The sequence below is a fragment of the Nomascus leucogenys genome, chromosome 2 (genome assembly GCF_006542625.1).
Source record: "Nomascus leucogenys isolate Asia chromosome 2, Asia_NLE_v1, whole genome shotgun sequence".
Lineage (NCBI taxonomy): Eukaryota > Metazoa > Chordata > Mammalia > Primates > Hylobatidae > Nomascus > Nomascus leucogenys.
Genome location: NC_044382.1, coordinates 67,658,857 through 67,679,951, shown reverse-complemented (window position 1 = coordinate 67,679,951; position 21,095 = coordinate 67,658,857). Strand labels below are relative to the sequence as shown.

Sequence of the window (21,095 nt, the reverse complement as noted above, 5' to 3'; positions counted from 1 at the left end):
TACTTGGCCACAAACCCTATCTCCATGTAGGCTAACTTGCTGTCCCAAGAGACAATTGAGTTTATGCCCCCTGTTCTAAGGCTCTTAGGAAACCCTTATTTCTTTTTCACAATGTGGCTTCAATATCTTACGTGAAGACCTGTCATGATAGGATACAGGAATCTCTCAATCTAAGAAGAGTTTCAATCAAATTCCCCTCTCAATATGTTCTCAATTTGAACCATGATCCCCAAGAAGATGGACAAATGACAAATTACCCTGCAGTTTCTTTTGCCCTTCAAGCTAGCCAAGGCAGAAGCCCAATCAGGTGGAGTCAAAGCACTAATATAAGAATGTCTTAATTAAGCAGAGTGATCAATAAATAATAGACATAATAATTAGAAAGCACGGTCTGGGACTGATAGAATAAAAACAACATAGCATTAATCTCAGTAAGGGTGAGAGGTCAATAGCCATAATTGAAAAGGAAAAGCCCTAAAAATATGCAGAAATAGCTAGCAACTAGAGTTTAGTCCAAGTTCGTTAACAACCCACTGTATGATTTCTCCTCACACCCACATTAAATACAGTATCTTATTTTGGGAAGGCAGAATTCTGACAGCTACAGGTTGAGTATCCCTTATCTGAAATGCTTAGGACTAGAAGTTTCAGATTTAGGTGTTCTTCGGATTTTGGAATATTTGCATTATACTTACCAGTTAAGCATCCCTAACCCAAAAATCTGAAATCCAAAATGTTCCAATGAGCATTTCCTTTGACTGTCACATCGCTGCTCAAAAAAGTTTTGGATTTTGGAGTATGTTGGATTTCAGATTAGTGCTGAATTATATTTGCTAATTGATATTCTGTGTATTGTTTTCTTACTGGTGAAAAGACAAATTGAACTCAGGAAAGAAAAATTACAAATATATAGTCAAAGAGTCACCAATTCATTTGAGTAACATAATGAGTTTTTATTTCTTAATATACAGGGTTTAATTTGTTAACCACACCAGAAAAAGAAATGTTCAAACAGTCGACTTTCTACTTGAAATTAAAATGGAAATTAGCCCTTAGGAAACAGTGATGACTTTAAGTTTATACATCAGTGGCTGGTTCATGAATTATTAACTGATTTTAATGATCCTGGCTATATTTTATTTGAAGTTATTCTCCTACTTGCAACGACTTTTGAACCCACAAAACTCTTTCATCCATTCTCCATAGACACAGTACACTTTCATGAGTGCTGACATTTGAAAAGGATCCATATACTCACAGAATGTAAAGATAATACACATGCATATAATTTATACAAAGGACTCTGGTCATTTGTTAAAGAGAGAAATGAATGAAACCCTATTATTCACGGTTTGTAAATAAATTTAAAGATAAGCACTAACTTTCACTTGTTAAGCCTAAAGCCAAGAGTTCGGTGCTTCTTCCAAAGTTTCCCAGATGGTCATTAAAACAAGAGAGGGCAGAAACATACTTTCTTTGAAATCCATCATTTCCCATCCAGAAAGATATAATACATGTCATCAAAAGTTAAGTCTTTAGAGATTAATAATGTGAGTATTTTCAAATAAAATAAATGCATGTCTTTATATGCTAGTTTTTACATTTTCAGTATAAACCTATATTGAACAGCACCACTTCAGACACACAAATTAGCTGTGAAACAAAATGCTATAAACCTTTAATTAGCACTTGCTGCTTTATACCCATAAAGTTAATACTTCCTCTTCTACTATATTCTCTGTAAAGAAGAATTATGGGAAATAAAATTGTTTTTCACTTCTGAAAATAAAAGTAGCAAAATATAGTATTGTGGCTCAGTTTAAAGATAGTCATATTTTTACTTGCAAGGAAGTCAATACAAACATCCCTTACAATAAGTATAATTTGATTCCTACCAATATTAAGCGCTATGTCTAACTTTCATAACTTGGGTACACAGAGCACTGATGAGGATCAGATTGCTAAATAAGTAATAAAGCAAGTTATTTCAGGCAAATAGCTGCATTAAGAAAATACGACAATAAGCCAACTTGCATCCACACTCCTGAAGCTGAACAAGCATCTCAATAAATAATGTCTGTTTTCAAGCTTTATATACCCTCCATGAAATAAATGTTCTGAGCTTAAATAGACTCAAAATAGCCTTTCTCAGAAAATAAAAAAGAGACACACACAAAACACCCCCAATTTCCTCTGGTCCCTTGAAGTACCCTTGGGATCCCAGTGAACAGAGATTTGCCACGCATTGCAGTGACTGCATTTGTACAATAGGTTTCTATTTTGGTGTCATTCGAGTGTTGCTGATCTTAAATCAGAGAAAGAAGGAGTTACATTAGGCAAGGTAATGGCTTCCAAAAATAAGAGCATGCCCAGTTTATACAAGGCTTGCATCCACATGCTAAGTTGTAAGGGGATAAATAATACCCCACTGGAACAATTAGGTGGATTCTCAGAAACACTACATACTTAATTAGGCCGCCTAAGTCCCTGACTGAGCGTACATGGGGGACCTTTTAAAGCATTTAATAACCTGAGTAAATCCAAAATCAGAGGACACAAACTAATCCTTAACTCTGGCTCCAGCGATCGGCCTTTTCTTGCCTCTATATAAATGCTTAGCGTAGCCCTTAGAATTCGGAGAGCAGGAACGCTCCAACCACCAAAGGGTTAAAGCACACGGAATAAAGTCCCTTCGATCTATATTTGTTGGGAGGCCCCTCTGTGCCAGACGCTGAGCTGGGCGATGATGACACGCGAGGGCGAGCAAGAGAGACCCTAATCGTCTTTTACAAACTTCAGCACTGGAGTTGGGAACGGAGTATAAACAAATAGGAAGGAACACGAGCCTCCATCAGCCACGGGGCACAGCAAACTGTTCCTCACTCTAGATGCACTTCCTCCTCTTTCTGTTATTTATTCATTAGTTTTGTTTAGCACCTTTCTTTCAGCAGGCTCTTTATTTCCTCCTGTTTTCCAAGCAATCACAAACAAACTACGATTTGAAAGAAAAAGGGAGGGAGGAGGGAAGAGCAGGAGGAAGGGGAAAGAAAACCACATTCAAAAGGCACAGGCCATCCAGAGCCCGGCTGTTTCTCTGAATCTCGCCCTCAGGGTGATGTTTTCGGCAAATTCGGCGCTGGGGGCTTCAGGGAGGACGGAGGACACCGGGGTTGGGGAGGAATTCCGCGCGGCCCGGGTACCAGGGCTGCGACTCTCGCCCGCCTCGCTGCTCTGAGCGGCGCCCGCTGCCCTTCTGAGGTCCACCTCGCCACCTGGAACGCTCGGTCCTCGAAGTTGGCGCAGGGGGAGGTGGAGAAGTTGGGGTGACCCCAGGGTGTGGTGTGGAGGTCTCCAATCCCGATCTCCCCGAAATGCAAAACTTATCCCCCCCAAAAAAATGAGAGTAAAGAAGCCACTTACTCTAAGCGGGGAGGGGCGGGCACCCCGGTTCCGAGGTCCAAAGCGCCCTAGCGAAAGGGCAGCAAAGGCCACCTGCGGGGTCCCACCACTTCCCCCCACTCCCATGTCCAAGGCATACTCAAAAGTTTGTTCCTTTCCGTCCGTAAGCGGCCCCGAGGCCGGCTCTCGAGTAGGTGGGGGAGGTAAGAAGGACTGGGGGTGGGGGAGGGCAAGATCATCGGACCAGGAGATCAGGGACCCCTGCGTAGCCCCTCACTCAGTCCAGGGGGGCTGCGATCGTGTTTACTAATAATAGCAACAAACAATCACACGCAAGCCCCTCTTTCAGTCCTCGGGCTCTCTTCGCTTCTTTGGGGCAGCAAAGGAGGTGGGAGGGAGCAGAGGGGCTGAGGAGAGCGCCGGCTGGGGGACAAAAAGCGGCGTGGGATGGGGCAGAAAGAGAAGCGGGGAGAGCTGGACAGAGACGAAGACTCAAAGGTAAAGGAGTAGACATGAGAGGAAAGAGGCCAAAGAAAAGTGCAGCAGGCGGTGAGCCCGAGCGCGGGGCGCGCCCGGGAAGGGAAGGTGGCCCCCGCCCCCCCCGCGCCCCCCCGGCCCAGCCCGGTCACCTTGCTGTAGCCGTAGTACCCCAGGCACTGCGCGAAGTCCAGGCTGGCAGGGTCCCCGGCCGCCGCGGGGTAGAACCTCACATCCATGCCGAAGCCGGGCCCGGGGCCGGGGGCCGGGACTAGGGTTCGCCGGGGCCGGGACCGGGACCCGCCTCCTCGCCGCCGCTAGATCCACCGTCGGGGGCGCCCGGGGGTGGCGCGCGGGACTCGCGGCCGGAGGGGCGCCGGGACCAGAGCCCGAGGAGCTCGGGCGCCGCGGCCGCCGCACACAAAGGCGCGGCCACGCGAGCCGCGGGAGAGCGGGAGGCGGCCCGGGGGACGCGCCCCGCCGGGGCACCGAGGCAGCGCTGCGCGCGGGCCGGGCGCCGGGGGCGCGGGGCGCGGCGCGGGGGCCCGGGGCGGCGCGGCGAGTTCAGGTGCGCTGGGCGAGGCTGGGACGGCGGCGGCGGCGGCGGCGGCTGGCCCCGCTCCTCCTCCTCCTCCCTGGGCGGACTGAGGAGACGAGCCGCGGAGACAAGGGGCCCGGCCCCTCCCCTCCTTCTCCCCCTCCTGCCTCCGCCGCCGGTCCCCTCCCCGCGCCGCCGCCGCTCCGCCCCTCCCACCGCCGGCAGCTGGCGCGCCGCCCGCCCCGCCGGTGCGCTCCTCGGCCCGGACCGCCTCCGGGCGCGCCCACCCCGCCCCGCCGGCCCCATCACCCCCGCCGCGGCCGCCCCCTCTCCGGGGCCCCTCTTCTCCCTACCTCGCCCCCCTTCCCGCTCCGGTCCTCTTTGTCCCCGCTGCCTCGGAGCGCTCCTCTCTCCCCTCCTTTCCTCGGCCGAAGCGGACGCCAGCCCTTCGTCCCGTGTGTCGCACCCTCCTCCTGCGCGACCACAGCTTCCCCGGGCCCCAGCATCCCCAAGCCGTCTGCTCCCTTCCTGTCGCTTTCCTCCCCAAGCCCCCCTTCTTTCCTCATGAGTGACTGTCCCCGGGCCCCTCTCCTCGACCCCGCCTTGCCTCTCGAATGTCCCCTGCGTGGACACACCTAACCCAGACGCCAACCTGCACGAGTGTCTCCCGGTAGCCGGGAGCCGGGACCCCAAGTTCACCTGTAGGATTTCTTAGAAGGGGTGTTGAGGCCTGACCTTTCACAGGTAGGCAGACTTGAAGCTTCCCAGGTGAAGCCTCGTGTCGGTTCTCTTCGTATTCTCTTTGCTCTTGTTTGTATTCGAAAGGCATTTGAGTAACTGGATCTAGGCAGATCATTCACTGCCCTGGGAGAGAAAATGTCCCTATTTTCCTAAAAGGTCCTAGCTGATTAACTTCCCCACTCTGCACTCACCCACCCCTCTTTATTTCTTTATATTTCTTAAGCTCCATCTTTATTTTTTTTTCTCATCGACTTTATTGCTTTGAGTTAATCTGAGAGTTTGGCCTTCAGCCTTGGCGAAGGGAAAGGGGCTTTATACTAGATGGGAACGTTCTGGAGAGGCCATGAGATCTGCGCCCTCCCCAGTTTAGTTATCTGCGAGCTACTTTAACCAGAATGGCGACATTCTGAAATATTTCCTATGACACTCGCTAAGTTTAGTCCCCTGGTCACACCTTGCTGGCCCAGGGCCTGAGCTTTTTCAGACAAGCATGACATGGGTTTTCTTTCCATTTCTTCTGTTCTCCAAAGTAGATCGGGCTTGTGACACCTGTGTGTGTACCTTCACTCAATATTATCTTTCTGGAACGGAGCAGAAAAAAATAAATTTCAATTAGGTGAAAGTTTGTGTATTTGCTCTTCTCTTAGCAAAAACTTGGGTCAAGAGACTACTGCATGAGAGAGCAGTGTGTGTTCAGAAAAGAAACAACTGCCCACATTGTCCCTGGGTTGACTCCGATCCCCACCCTCCCGAAAAAGCTTTGGTTTCCCCTCCCTAGTCTCCATTTAACGTTGACAACCCAGCGGCGCTCCCTAATGGCCCAGCAGGTTGCACAAATTGACAGTGAGCTGAGATATTATCAGGACAACACCCCATTGAGTAAGTTCTTGAAACGCAGAAGTGGAGGCCCTTTCTCTGGGCCACTGGGCGCCTGTGGCCTTTCCACCAATCAGAGCTGGAGGTTGCAGTGGCCACCTGTTGTCTCGCAAGAGAACATCTTTTAAGTTTCGCTATTAGTATTTCACAATGGCCTATAGAGCAGGATCTGGCCACAGGAGAGGAGCAATGTGATGATCTGGGGTACCAAAAAAGAATTATATTTTTAAAAAATTTTACAGATAGCTCTTACAAGGAGCCAAAAGTCTGGAAAGCTTAAGTTTTTCTTTGCACACTCACAATCCTCACCTTCTGCTCATTCTGTTTTGCATCTGGAGCAATCTGAGCTTGATTAAAGGATGAAGAAAAGTATAATCAAAGTTACAGAGACTAAACCTGAGCTTGTAATCAGACTTCGAGGATCAGGAATATAAATACGCTTCTCAGTGGAAACCCACTAGCTGCAAGAATGGGAATTGCAAGTGGGCTGATGTACTGCATTCAGCTTTGGGCGGTAGAGCCTAGAAAATGAAGCGAGAACTTTACCCCTAAGGCTCTCAGGAGTTAGGAATGCTCAGTGACAATCCCTAACTCCTGGCCATTGTTTTGGAAAAGTCTTTCTTTTAAAATTCCCTTCCCTGTTAGGATGCAAATACCTTTGAGAAGGGAACAGTACTCATCTGTCTGCATTTTATTATTTGATTAAGGATGTAAGGTAAGCAAAAGATCTGAGTTTAGATTTTGATTTGGGGGGAGGGGAAGAATCCGGGTGATGAGCTGAAGATGTGTATGTTGAGGCATTTAGAATGAGAAAATCACTGGAACAGAAAAAGGGCATTGGTGAAGGCTGCTGACTTGACGATTTTACCCAATCTCCACGCATTTGGCAGCTTTATTTATTTATTTATTTATTTATTTATTTTGAATACCTACCATGTGCCAGACATGATTTTAGGCACTTGTGAATGAGAAAGAGGATTCAATTCCCAACATGACACATATAGAAGTCCTCAAAGAGGACTATGATTTGGGCTCTTGGAACACAAAATACACACGTACTCACATGCACAGGTGTATACATGCCCTGAACCATCCCATTCACCTGGAGATACTGTCGTGGCACAGCCACTAGCTGCTGTTGAGAGAAGCAACATGAAAAACAAACTCACATACAGTGTGAAGGATGCCAGCCTCTACAACCCCATGGTATTTGTATAAGAAGGCTCAAGGGATGAGGCAGTGCACACTGCTACATCATTGCTGGATCCCAAGAACCTCAGACCATGCTTGGTACATAGTTTGTTTGCAGGAAATAAATATTCATTAAAGAAAGAAAGTTTAGAAAGAACACAGGAAGGAAGAAGGAAAAAAAACAGAATGTTTTAATAGTGTAATTTGTTTGCAGGGAACCTTAAGGCAGGATTTCAGAAGAGTGTATCCAGGGCCTCTGATGTGAATTAGAACAATCTACCTTGGGTGGGGTGGGGGTCTTTTGCACCCTGCTGTTGTAGACCCTTCGCAGACATAAAAACTAGGATCCTATGTGGTTTCCTTTAGAACTGATCTGATTACACTCTCCATTGCTTTCGCACTATCATCTAATTTTAAGGGTTCCAGTGGTTTTGAAGACTATCCATTAAAAACTTTAGAATAGTGCTTTAAAAAATTAAATGCAATTGTAACTGTCATGGTATTTGTTATCTTAAGGGTGTCACTATTTTCAGTCTGTCAGCAGTCTTGTTTCTGAAAGCCATAGACAAAGGTTTCCTTTGTACTGGATTAGCCTTGAATTTGAAGAAACTTCTCCAAGAACATATCTTAAATATGCTTTGAATTTATGCTGAACAATGCTAACAGTTATTGATTTAGAAGGGCAGCAGAAGAATCAATTCTGCAGCCAAAATACAACTTCTGGGCATAAGAAAATTCCTTTAGGGTTTTGAGATGATTTGGATCAAAACTGTCCATCTTATGATAGTGCTTGATGTTTCTAATTAAATAGTCGATGTCATCCAAGAATCCCTTAAAAATGGGGAGAAAATACACAAACTTTACATTGTGGGAAAACCACCTTACATCTTGACAGAACCTAAAAACTTCCTCTACTTTATCTGGTTTCAAATTATGCAAGAAAGTCCCCATGAGGACTTCATTAAACCTGCCAGAGTTTTATAACCAAAAACCTCACTGGAACCCCCACTTTTACGAATCTATGAAAGTAATTTAACCCCTCTGTGTTCTGCTTGCCCAAGATGAGATGCGAATACTATTAAACAGTATATACACTTTAATTCTCTTGAGTTTTAGTGATGAAAAATCCTATCCAAATATTATGATCTTTGCAATATGTAATGTAACCAAATTAACGACAGCTCCAAGTGGAAATTAACAAGGCCAGGGCTATTCACGTTTCCTCTCATCTCTTCCCATAGTAACAGCTAATGTATTATATTGCTAAAATATCTTATATTCAGTTTTATATCTGAACTTGGTGTTGTGTCATAAAGCGTAGCATTCCTATCCAGCCTGGATTCTTAATATGTGTATCCTCATGAAATTTAGGAGAGTTTCGTGTCTGCAAATCAACACTTCGCGTGCATAGGCTAAACCACATGCAGATAAAAGCAAGTCAGAACCTACCAAGATTCTCACCATAGTGAACCTACACACGGTATAGAGGAAGAATTCTTACTTGGGGGACCTGATGACACATCACCAGTGCAGGACCTAAAACAAATCACCATAGAGAGATCCACACAGGAATTATAGTGTGAAAAAAAAATCCCCAAGCATAGACATTGTTAGCCTCAGTTTTCAGTGAATCTAAACTCTTCTAGTATGAAAATGTGAGCTATTTTGATATTTTTACTTTGGTCAAAAAAATACAGAAATCCAAAAAATACAGAAATCTGGGGAAATGGGATAAAAATAAGCAAACTTTTCCTTCATGATAATAAATATATATTCAGTTGTGTACCTGAGGTTGTTTCTCATACTACTACAAACAATTTTAGTCCTATTGGTCTCTGTATTACCAGGCACAAGAAGAGCTCTAGAAAACTAATCATTTTGTCAGTTGACTATTACTTTTACAAAGAATAGATACACCCATAGGTTCTGACAGATACATAGTAATTATGGAACAGTCACCTTCAACACCCTGGTAGCAAAAAACTATTAAGCCAAGAATTCATTACCACAAATATGAAGTGCAGCAAGTGTTTGCTTGTGACCTAAGTAGCTCTTCAATAAAGCTATTTTAGAAACCAAAACACTCCACACAATCAGGAGGTGTGCAATTTTCACTGTATTTACACTCTGCCTTAAAACAAAAATTTGTATGTTGTCCTGCCTGTTTTCTGAAATATATTCTATTTCTTTTAAAGTGAAAGAATGACCTCTTTTACAGGAACAATTTTCAGAGACAGCATGTTTATCAAATGGTTTCTCTGCTTTCATAAAAACAATTTATTTTCACTGAACTCTTCAAGATAAGCATCAAAGCCAGGAAGAATGTACAATGAAGTTTATAATTTCACTCCAGAAACAAATACTGGGTAGTTTTTATTTTGCTTAAGTGAAAAACATTTTTTTTTCCCCCAAGGAGACAAAGGTAGTAATGGGGGAGGGGGTTTATACAGGAGTGAAAATCAGGAAGTTCAGACAGTCTTCAGCAGGAGGGGCCCCTGGTGTTGTCCACAAAGACCACCGGCTGAACAATGAAAGCTGAAGACCCAGTACTTTCTTCGCAAATGGGTGGGGGTCAGTCCACAGTTTTATTCTTCGCTAAGGGACAGCTATAGAGGCATTAAGGAGAGAAAATCATTAGGCAGATATAATTAAACCCTTCTATGACAGATCTATATACCATTGCACGTAGATATCTCTCATAGTTGGTGCTTTGGATGACAACCCTTTCTTTGATAAGCATCCATGTTTCTAGGCTTAATTTATATGACATGTTATTTTTTAATAACCATAGAACAATAAAATTGTAAAAATAACCAAGAAAAGAACTGAGTCTAATAAAGATTCTGTTTCTTAAGAAATGGGAAACAATTGCATTTGATCACAGAACAGCCAAGGACTAGCAGCAAAATAATCTCTCCTAATTTACATAGATCTGTGCGTGCCAAACAGATGAGTATTTGCTTTTCGAGTAATAGTGCAGGTGCGTATCCTGCAGTGACTAAATCTCTAACTCATCAAACTGTTTCGCCAGAGTGGGACATGCCCTCTTTTTCTGGAAGAGTTTCAAGTTTTCTCCCCAGCATTCCAGCCACCTGTTTATGGAGTTCATCCTCGGGAGAAGATGCATGCAATTAGAAACAAGAAAATGAAAATAAATGACCTTGTTTGTTATTTATAACAAAGAAACTCGGCAAAATTAATGCTGTGAAGCTTGACCTCCTGACCCGGGAAAAAGAGCCACCTCATGGCTTTGTGGCCAATGGACAATAGTCTGGCAGCTCCCATTGTCCAGCCACCCTGACTTTTGGATGGTCATTAAAGCCATATATCGAAAATATTAAATGTTTTACAAGTTAGATTAGAGGATTTGCACTTTTTTAAATGCATGTTTTAAAAACTGAGGTTAGTTAGCACAAGAGATTTTCTTTTTAAAGAGAGCAGGTAAAAATCATTTAGCTTCATCTACTCCCTCTATCCTGTGTCAACAACATGTTGAAGGAAACGAAAAGATTTAAAAATTCTGAACTAGTGCTTTGGGAATTGAATAATGGTTAAATATATAATAGAAATCAAATAGAAAGGTAGTCTTTGAAAGTGGTTCAGGGAAAACATTGTGTTTCCTCCCTGTTGAGGCCTCAGGGAGGAAAGGGGGAATTACAATGTTCTGTTACATAAATGCAGTGTGGATGGTGCCCCCTAGAGTTGTGCAATGAAATAGCATTGCTGTTTTTCCTTCCACCTCTTATCCCAATCCACACATCCTAGAAGCCCAGGGCAGGCAGGAAATGAAAATGGTAACAGAGTTTTGAAGACTCTTCAGAACTGGTGCTTGGGTGGAACATCTTGAGGTAGGATGGTAACTGAAAATGACACTCTCTTGTGTGGCTGATTCTAAAGCTGGCCTCCCCCACTGCCTCTTGCCTCTTTCCCCATTTGGTCTCCTTCATTCACCCACAACAAATTCCATGAGTGTCCTGGATTAGTCTAAACCTTAGAGTAAAATCCATGTTTGATTTTTTTCCATTCAAGTTGCTTATTTATTGGCCAATCTGCCCAGTGCTACTACATCTTTAATTGTTTTATTTTTCCCCAGGAGGAAGTAACTGTTTATTCAAGAAGGATCTCTACTGTTCCTCAAAATATCTTCTTCACTGTGAAATAAAATCAGTTTCATAAGGCATGCAGATTGTCATGCAAACACCACCCTGAGCATTCTAGATCATACCTCCTCACCTTCCCTTTTCTTTCTGATCCCCTGAGCGTAGCTCATTATATGCCCCTCCCTACCCCTTCTTGGGGATGCTGCAGCCATAAATCTGGAGAGGTCATTAGAATTACGAACTCTGATTGGTGTCTCACATACCTACAACAACAACAACAACAACAACACAATTATAGCCACTGTAGAGCCAATGTCCTGGTTAATGTTTGTGTAACTGGCCAGTTCTCAGGCCCAGAGAAAGGAGTTCAAGAAAGTTTTTGCATCTCACCAGTCTAAAACTTCTTCTGCAGTCCAAAACCACATTTCAACAATTGTTTAACTGAAAGACTGAGCCCTCTTAATCTGGAACCACCAACTAAATTCCCCCTGTGTGCTTAAACACCAAGTTAGAGAGCTGTGTTCAGTGCCAGCAAGAAAGAGTCGAGTGTGATTACCCCATCCTACCCACAGCTGAAACCTGTGTCATTTATTTTTCAACAAATGTTGACTGTGCCTTTCTAACTATATGCTACTACGTTTCCAGAAATGGGAAAAAGCATGATCCCTGTTTATACTAAACATGACAAGACATGAGGAAAGCAGTATAATAATGAAATATTGTAATCAGTGCCATAGGAAAAGCATTCTCAGGCTAGTGTAGTCAACAAACATTTATTTACAGAAATTGTTGCAGGTAATATGTTAGTGTGCTGCTTAGAAAAGGCGGGAATCATTTCCGATCAGGATAATCAGAGGAAACTTCATGGAGAAGGCATTTGAAAGTAGATAGCATTTTGGGGAGGCAAGAGGGATGAAAAAATACACTAGTGGAGGGAGGTTTTGAGCAGGTATTAAAGAGAAAATATTCCATGTGTGGTGGGAATTTTGGGTTGCATCAGCCATTTGTTGGGTAGATTAAGCTTCAGTAACAAATAACCTTTAATATCTTAGTGTGTTACCAGCAGAGAGGACTATTTCTCAGCCCCGTTCTGGTCCACCACCCATCAGCTGCTGTTCATTTGCACCTCTTCATCTCAGGACCAAAGTTGAAAAAGAAGCTTCTATCTGGGGCATGTGGGTCTTGTAGTAGAGGAAAAAGAGAGAGTGGAAACCTGCTACGGCTGTCAAAGCTTCTGCTCACATCATTCCTGCTCACTTTTCACTGGGCAAAGCAAATCAGATGGCCAAGCCCCATGTCAATGGGGCAGAAACTATGATCCTCCTGGAGGGACTGGCCTGGCAAAGAGTAAGGAGGAGCCCCCTATTTTGCAATAATGTAGTCGGTGCCATGGAAAGAGTGTTTTAGAGACCTACCAAAAGTTTCAGGCAGCAAGCAAAATTGTTTAGCAGAAGGAGTGAGTGAGTGAGTGTTGAGGGGAAGAGTTTGGTGAGATAAGATGCCGGGAAGTCATAGGGGGAAGGAGACAAGCTGGGAAGTGAAACATTATGAAGTTTTGAAGGCTGGGCAGCTGAGTTAGATTCGATGCAAGAGGAGGTATGATGGCATGAAAAAACGTGGCTGTGAGTTCTGATCTAAAGTTTGTTTTGACCCATATAGAGCAGACTCATTTAACATTTAATTAGTTTATACTGTGTGTCAGTTCTGGTGGCACGTTGACATTTGCACAGATCTATATTTTAAATTTTGATCCTCATGACACCTCTCTGGGTTAGATAAGTATTATTCTCTTTGTTAAGCTGAAGGAGGCTCACCAAGGTTGAATGACTTGCTTAAGGGCACAAAAGCAGCACACAGAACTGTGATGCAAAGTGAGGTCTTTCTACTGCATCACTGCAGGGCAAAGAAATCAAAATGTCACCTTTCTTTAGTATCGACTTGTTATTCTTTATCTTCTCCTTAAATACACAGTCTGAAAGCAAGGTTAATATGACGCTTTTTCTCCTCAAGCGGAAGTTGTAATTAAAATGATGTTTATATAACTACTTCTTGCATAGTATAACTTTATAAGTGAATAAAAAAGAGACAGATCTTTAACTAAGGTATTTATTATAAAATTTCGTGGCAGAGACAGTTACTTCTAACCAAATACAGAATGCTCCCCACTATGTATTTCCCAGTTTTTCCTGCTGTTAGGTGAGGAGCAGCTGAGGCAATTAAGAATTGGTGTGCTTCCTCCATATGTTTCTTGACCTACTGTAGTGTCCTTGGAAAACACGTGCACCAGATGGAAGAAGACAATTCATGCCTCAGAATTCACATGAGCAAAACCATGTCTTGATGCTATTGCACTACAAGATATCTAGTGTCTATTTGTTACAGCAGCATAGCCCAACCTATTCTGATTAATACAGATCCTTCTGACTTTAATTGATACAAGGAAAGTGACCATATCTGTCTTGCACATCCGCTTATCCCTACTGCTGAATACAGGACCTCCCACATAATATATGCTCAATAAATTTTGATTAGAGGAAAATGAATGAATCTCAAATTGAGTCTGGCCTCTGTCTACTATTTGGTTAAACCACTTATTAACTGCTCTTAGAAACCAGTGGTTGATCAATCTTTCTGATATATCATTTCATTAGATCACTCCTCAGATTAAGACTTTATTATATATTTAATCAATTTTAAACTCCTTCCTTTGACATTCAAGGTCCTCATAATCTCACCTAGATTCCTACAATTTTACTAATTTATTGCTCTAATCCAATCTAACCTATCGCTACTGGCCTGTGACCCCTGGTCACTACATTCACTGTTCTAGGGACAAACATTGTGTTTTCTTAAGCAAATCATTTCAAGTCTCTGAGCCTCAGTTTCTCATTCTGTAAAGTTGTTATTTGTAGCAAAAGACATAATGCATACAAAAGTTTAAGTTATGCAGGGTTATGAAAATCCAAGCTTATTTTGTACTTGTTGTTGGTATATATTAAATTGATAGATCAGAGGAGTGACATTAAAAAAGGTGTTGCCATTTCAGTAACACATTTGTCAAAATCTCCCATGACAATCTTGCATGGAATTGCTGTCTAGGGAGCATTGGTAAAGGAAACCAGGGAGACCCTGTTGGTTACCTACTCCAAATTCATTCCTTCTTTTTTTTCTTAACCCTACCTCTATTTTATTTAAGTTCTGCTCTTCTCCTTGGGACCATATTTATCCAGGGAGGATCCTTTATGATGGCCCTATTTTCACTGCCAATGATTACTGTAGTTATGAACTCTGATGCATTTCTGGTTGATAAGGTGTGGAAAAGAGTGTAAGAGGGCTTCTAAGAAGGGTTTCCGTGCTTTTAAAAAGAAACACTCAGAAAATATATAATAATTTCTTCTTCTGGACAGTGTCATGTCTCGAAATGTTGCAGCCAGCTCATCAGCATGAAAGGATCTCTAGCCCGAGGTCAGAGCTGACACGCTGAGATGAGAATGGAGGGGCAGAAACACGGAAAGAACATAGATCCTTGATGATGTCAGGAGTCACTGATTAACTAACCCTGGAGCTCCTTCTGTCCTGATTTCTAGTTACGTGAAATAACTCATAATCTTATCTTTTGATCTAATTGAGTCCTAGTTTTCTGTTACATGCAATGGAAAGCAGTGAAACCCTCTTAGACTGAGTCCATTAGGGTACCCATAACAAAATGCTACAGGCTGGGTGGCTTTCATAACAGAAATTCATATTCTCACGGTTATGAAGGCTGGAAGTCCCAGATCAAGGTGTAGCAGGTTTAGATTCTCCTGAGGCCTCTCTCCTTGGCTTGCGGATGGCCACCTTCTTGCTGTATCCTCACGTGGCCCTCCCTCTGTGAGTGCACATCTCTGGTGTCTCTTCCTCTCTCATAAAGTCACAAGACAGATTGGATTAGGGCCCACCCTGAGGGCCTCATTTTAACCTAACCACCTCTTTAAAGGCTCTATCTCCAAGTACAGTCACATTATGAGGTACTGGGGGTTAGAGCTTTGACATATGAATTTTTTTTTTTTTTTTTTTTTTTTTGAGATGGAGTCTCACTCTGTCACCCAGGCTGGAGTGCAGCAGTGTGATCCTGGCTCACTGCAACCTCTGCCTCCTGTGTTTAAGTGATTCTCCTGCCTCAGCCTCCCAAGTAGCTGGGATTACGGGCACATGCCACCACACCCGGCTAATTTTTGTATTTTTAGTACAGACGAGTTTCACCATGTTGGCCAGGCTAGTCTCGAACTCTTGACCTCAAGTGATCTGCCCACCTCGGCCTCCCAAAGTGCTGAGATTACAGGCATGAGCCACTGCACCCAGCCAAAATATGAATTTTGTCGGGGACACAGTTCAGCCTATAACATTTGCTCAAGCCAAAAAAAGGAATTTATTTTAAAATTTCAGAAAAAAGCCTCACAGAATCCAAGTGCACTTTATCAAAGTCAGACATCCAGAGAACCGGAAAGTCAATAGGCAGCTACTCTCTTCATGTTTTTCCCTCTTCATGGCTTCAATTTTACATTTCTCTCAGCATGCATGCTTTGGTTTTTTCTTTCTCCTCACCCTTCTGCTTATACAAAGCTCATCATGTGCCCGATGATGGACTTCAGCCCCTAAGTCACATGACCCTTATGTTTGGCTACCCCTAGCTAGCAAACTCAAGCTCCATGCCTCTTTGTGAAATTCTTGAGATAGAGAATCTGATTGGCCCAGTTTGTATCAAGTGTTTATCCTTGGTCCAATAGGCTGTGGCCAGGGGCATGGGTCAGGCAGTACACAAGGGCTGCCTCTTGTGATCTAAGTTAGCTCACCAAGAGGACTTGAATGGGAATAAATTCCTTAGCAGCTCTAGTGGAAGAGGGTAATGTGGATAAAATTATAGTGTAGTCAAGTGGATTTGAAGCAGATGAAACAGTCATACACAAATGTGTTGATTCATTACTGACAGGCTGGAAGAAATCTTTAGTAAAGTCCCACTTTATCTTGCCCTGGGTTCTGATTTTTTTTAATGTTCCCAATATTTTAATAAACAGATTAGGACATAGAAAATATGCCTACTGAATTTTTAGTTGACAAAATGATGGAAACATTAGTTAAGATAGTTAGAAATGAGATTCAGACTCAAAATCATCTTAAAGGGCTAGAAATCTGTGTAGAATCAATAAGATAAAAATTAGCTCACATAAATATTAACTTCCAAATTTGGATTTCAGTGCTCACTTGCAAAGTGATGGAATGGAGTTTTCAAAATGAACTCTTAAATAAATTATAGCACTCTGTGGATATGTGTCTCTCTTTCCAAGATGGAAGTCCTTTTTAATTAGTCGCATGCTAAAGTTAGTTTGGCTAAGTAAATGTTTTCCTAGGGTTGGAAGATTTCTATAATTTCAGTCTCCCTTTTGTTTGCAGATCAAGTAGTTTAAATGACCCAGTAAATAATTTGGAGTCACCACAGTTAACTCACCAACTTTGAAAATCCCTGAACCAAGAGGCCCCTTGATACTGTAAGGGAGGGCTACCATAATTAATAGCATAAGTCTAACCAGGGTACCATACCGTTCCCTGTATTGCTGGATATTCTGTAAGTTTGGCTTTCCCAAATTAGGAAACAGAGATAAGGATAAACTCACTTTCCAGCATTTTGTTATGCCTTTTTTATTTCTTTCATCTTTTGGAAATGACCTTATGAATTTCCTCTTATTATGAAATATATCTTTATTGAAAACTGGAGTCCAAACATTACAAAAAAATACATAGCATAGGAAGTGAAATGAAATACTGCATAACCAATGTAAATGATTAGGTGACTCCTCTTTCAGATTACATTCCTGAGCATTTTCTAACAAATTATCACTATCTTTATTTTAATTAATATGGAATCACACCCTACATATTCTTTTGTAATTTGCTTTTCGCATGTAATAGTACGGCCTGCAGGCTGTAATGATAGACTTGTTTGTTGCAGAATAATCCATTAGCCAAGGGCAACTAGAAAAGCCAGACAAAATATTCGATTGATTTGGTTTGAAGGCATGAGAGAGCTACCATGTCTGCAAGGACTTGAGGGGCTAAGATTTTTGAGAAAAGGGAAGTACAAGGAGTGTGCTCGACATTCAGTCTGCTTTCCTCTCAAGGTCTTTAGCTGATTCACAAGTAGTGGCTGAGAGCAGAGAAGCTGAGCTAAGCTTCTGGCAGTCTTATCATACTGAGGGGAAAAATTAGAATTCAGAGCCCTAAAAGGAAAAGAGTCCGTGATAAGCATCCCAAGGTTTTAGTTGACGTCCACCAAGGGCTATACCCTAGAACATAGGAGTGAACCAGAAATAGACCAACCCTCACCAAGAACAAAGTCTAGCTTTGATTAAACATTATCCCTGATTGGATTAGGTGATCTGCCTCTATGCTAACAGTTTACTAAAAATAAAAATGAATCTTCCTTGAAAGAAAATAAAATTACCAAGAGGCTCAAATTATCTTAATCTTATGTACACATCTGGCATCTAATTTCAAACTACCAGTCATTTAAGGAGACAAGACCACATGACTGAAGAAATAGATGAGAGGAGCGGACCCTAAGAGTGTCCGGATATTGGAGTTACTAGACATAGACTTTAAAATAACTGTGATTACATGGTCATTCTCCACTCACATTACTCAAGAGATACTTAGTACATGGACTTAGCACATGAGCTGTGTATATAATAGTCCCTCAACAAATATTTGATGATATGAACTGATAATCCAAAATAATGGTACTAATATATTTGCAATTTTAACCTAATGTATGGGCAATTGGGGTTTCTGAACACCCTATTAAGTCTTATTGTCTGAGGGCTCCATTAAATCACCTCAGGTTCCTTGAGATGATTTAATGGAGCCCACAGACACTAAATTACATGGAGAAAGTCACTCTTTTGTATTTTTTTTAAGAGAAGGTTCTCACTCTGTTGTCCAGGCTGTAGTGCAGTAGTGCAATCATAGTTCACTGCAGCCTCAAACTCCTGGGCTCAGGTGATCTTCCTGCCTCAGCCTCTTGAGTAGCTGGGACTACAGGCATGCATCATCATATCCAACTAAGTTTCTAACAAAAATTTTGTAAAGACAGGATCTCACTATGTTGCCCAGGCTAGTCTTAAACTCCTGGCCTCAGGTGATCCTCCTGCCTCGGCCTCCCAAAGTGCTAGAATTATAGGTGTGAGATACCTGGCCCCTTTTCTATTTCCTTTTAGTCCTTCTGATTATATCATAGAGGAAGTCTCAGCTTGATGCTGACATGTCTTTTATACCATCCTAATGCTATTTGATATATATATATATATTTTTTTTAACAGAGAAAGATCTCAAGCTTTGCAGTCAATGTCTTGGTATCTCCACTCTGGTGTTCTTAAGGAAAATTCTATGGGCTCCTTTGGACATCTGGTGAAGTCTATGAACCCTATTTCAAAATAATGCTTGTAAATTCTTACAATAAAATACCTAGTATTACAAAATAAAGAATATGTTGAAATACAGTTTCATCCACCATCCTCTTGCCACTACAGTTTGTGATTGTTGTATTTATTTTCATGGTTATTTTCTATTGATGGAAAGTGCAATTGGTTTCTGTTTATAGTCATGACATATAATTTGCATTGTAAATACATTTGTTTAAATTAAAGAGGGAAGATGAATTAAGAAAATAAGTAAGTAAAAGTAGGAAATATGATAAAGCTAAAAGTGGTGTGCTGTGATTGAGTGACGAATGCAGACTTAACCCAAGAGGCGACTTTAATAATGGGAATTTCAGGCACCCTTTCATACTGAGGACTGTACTAAACCAGGCTTGACACAAGCCTCACTTGTCCATCAGTCAATGTCCATTGATTGAGCAGCCCCACCAAGTACCAGACACTGTTCCAGGTGTGAGGGCAGGGCATTAAACAAGGCAATTTATTCTCAAGGTGTTTACATTGTAGGGAAAGGATATAGACAACAGGCAGGCCAAAACATTCAATTGGAAGGTAACTTCAGATACTCATTTTTGTCCTGAAAGGCAAAAGAGTGACTAGAAGGGTGACTAGAGAGGGAGTGACTTGGGGTAGGTGTGGGAGAGTAGCAGTGGGGTTTATGGCTTGGCCCGGGACTGCATTAGAAAAAGACCAGGCTCCCACTGCAGCAGTGCCCGGAAAAATGCAGAGACAAGCCAGGATTTCTGGATCATTACCATGAGGAAGGGAATAAATGTGTGTTCTCTTTCAGTTGCTCCTCTTGACACCTGGGTAAATGGCTGTTTACACAGGCAGATCACCCAGCCGCTCCCTCAAAGGTAAACAGCTGCTTCCTGCCTCCCCTGCTAGCACAGATTGGGGCCCTGAAACAGTGTGTACCCAGGTGAAAGAGGAGGTATTCTCCATTTAGGTTTCCATTCATTCATTCAGGTAAGACTTCTTGAGTGCCTCCTAAAATGCAGGCACCGAGGTAGGTACTGGGAACACAGTAAGGAACAATAAAGAGGTCCCTCCTCCCTGACCTCTCTCTCCTCTCCACCTAGAATCCAAGCTAGAGGTGTGCCTCAGAGTCTCAGGCCACTCCTCTCATGGTACAGATGGAAATATCAGAATCAGAAGAGGCAAAGTGACTTGCCCAAGATCCGGAGCTAGCCCGCTTCAATCAAGTCAGGTCTCAAAATGGTGTCAACTGCTTTCATTGCCTACTACCTGACTTGCTCAATCTTGGTCAGTATTTGGATTGGCACTTTTTAGTGTATTCTCCATTGCTAGACTATTATGGCTTAGGGAAGGAGAAACCAGAGGTCCATCCTACAAGCACACTGAAATGTAATCCAATTCTAAGTCCCTGTATTACAACATGGACTTCTGTGACTGACCACATTTGCCTTATATTTACCTTCTTCCATAGGGATATGCCCGATTTCAGTTTCCCATGTTGAAAAATAACTATAAAGCCTACAGTTGAGACAAACATACATATTTAAGCATACCTTCCATTTTTTATAAGGTACTATATTTTTAATTGTTTCAATCACTGTGAAATTAACAAATGTTCATGAGCACCCACTGTGGGAGCTCACAGTGTGGGAGCTCCGCCCTGGTGGAGGTACTGGGATTTAATGATAAACCAAAGACAAATATATGCTCAATCTGGTCTCTGCCCTCATATCTAGTCTGGGAGGTAAGCATTTGTCAAATAATCGCACATATATGATTGTGCATGTATGTATAAAACTAAATGCTTTGAGTTGTTTAATTAAAAAAAGGTCAAAAAGAAGTTTGCTTTGAAGAATGAGATCAAGGAATAAAAACTAGTCAGTTAAAAAAAATTACATATATAAACATAAATTTACCACCATAATAGATATTTGTGTTAGTGCACGTCCTCCGTGATGCACACTAAGACAGGAATAAACAGGTAAGGGATTTATTGGGGAAAATGCCTGTGAGTGAAAATTGGAGGTCAAGCACGATGGCTCACGCATGTAATCCCAGCAGTTTGGGAGGCCGAAGTAGGTAGGCTGCTTGAGCCCAGGAGTTCAAGATGAGCCTGGGAAACACAGCAAAACCCTATCTCTACAAAAAAACATACAAAAATTAGCCAGCTATGGTGCCGCATGCCTGTCATCCCACCTACTGGGAGGCTGAGGTGGGAGAATCACTTGAGCCAGGGAGTTCGAGGCTACAGTGAGTCTTGATCACGCCACTGCACTCCAATCTGGGCAACAGACTGAGACCCTGTCTCAAAAAAAATAAATCAAT

General features: G+C 42.5%; 1 protein-coding gene and 1 long non-coding RNA gene across 2 annotated transcripts in view; both read right to left on the bottom strand.

The window, feature by feature from the left end:
• Window positions 1-4,543, bottom strand: part of TOX3 (TOX high mobility group box family member 3) — a 109,523-nt gene extending 104,980 nt beyond the window's left edge. Inside the window, exon 1 of the mRNA XM_030797186.1 lies at window positions 4,029-4,543. Coding sequence (XP_030653046.1) covers window positions 4,029-4,115 — 87 coding nt within the window. The 5' untranslated portion in view covers window positions 4,116-4,543. The remainder of the gene's footprint in view (window positions 1-4,028) is intronic.
• A 4,938-nt stretch (window positions 4,544-9,481) lies between these two features.
• LOC100588048 lies at window positions 9,482-20,276 on the bottom strand. The gene is made up of 2 exons (XR_004032379.1): window positions 20,230-20,276; window positions 9,482-9,828 (listed from the first exon to the last, which is right to left on the bottom strand). It is a non-coding gene; the product is annotated as an uncharacterized LOC100588048 (long non-coding RNA).
• Between the last annotated feature and the right edge of the window lie 819 nt (window positions 20,277-21,095).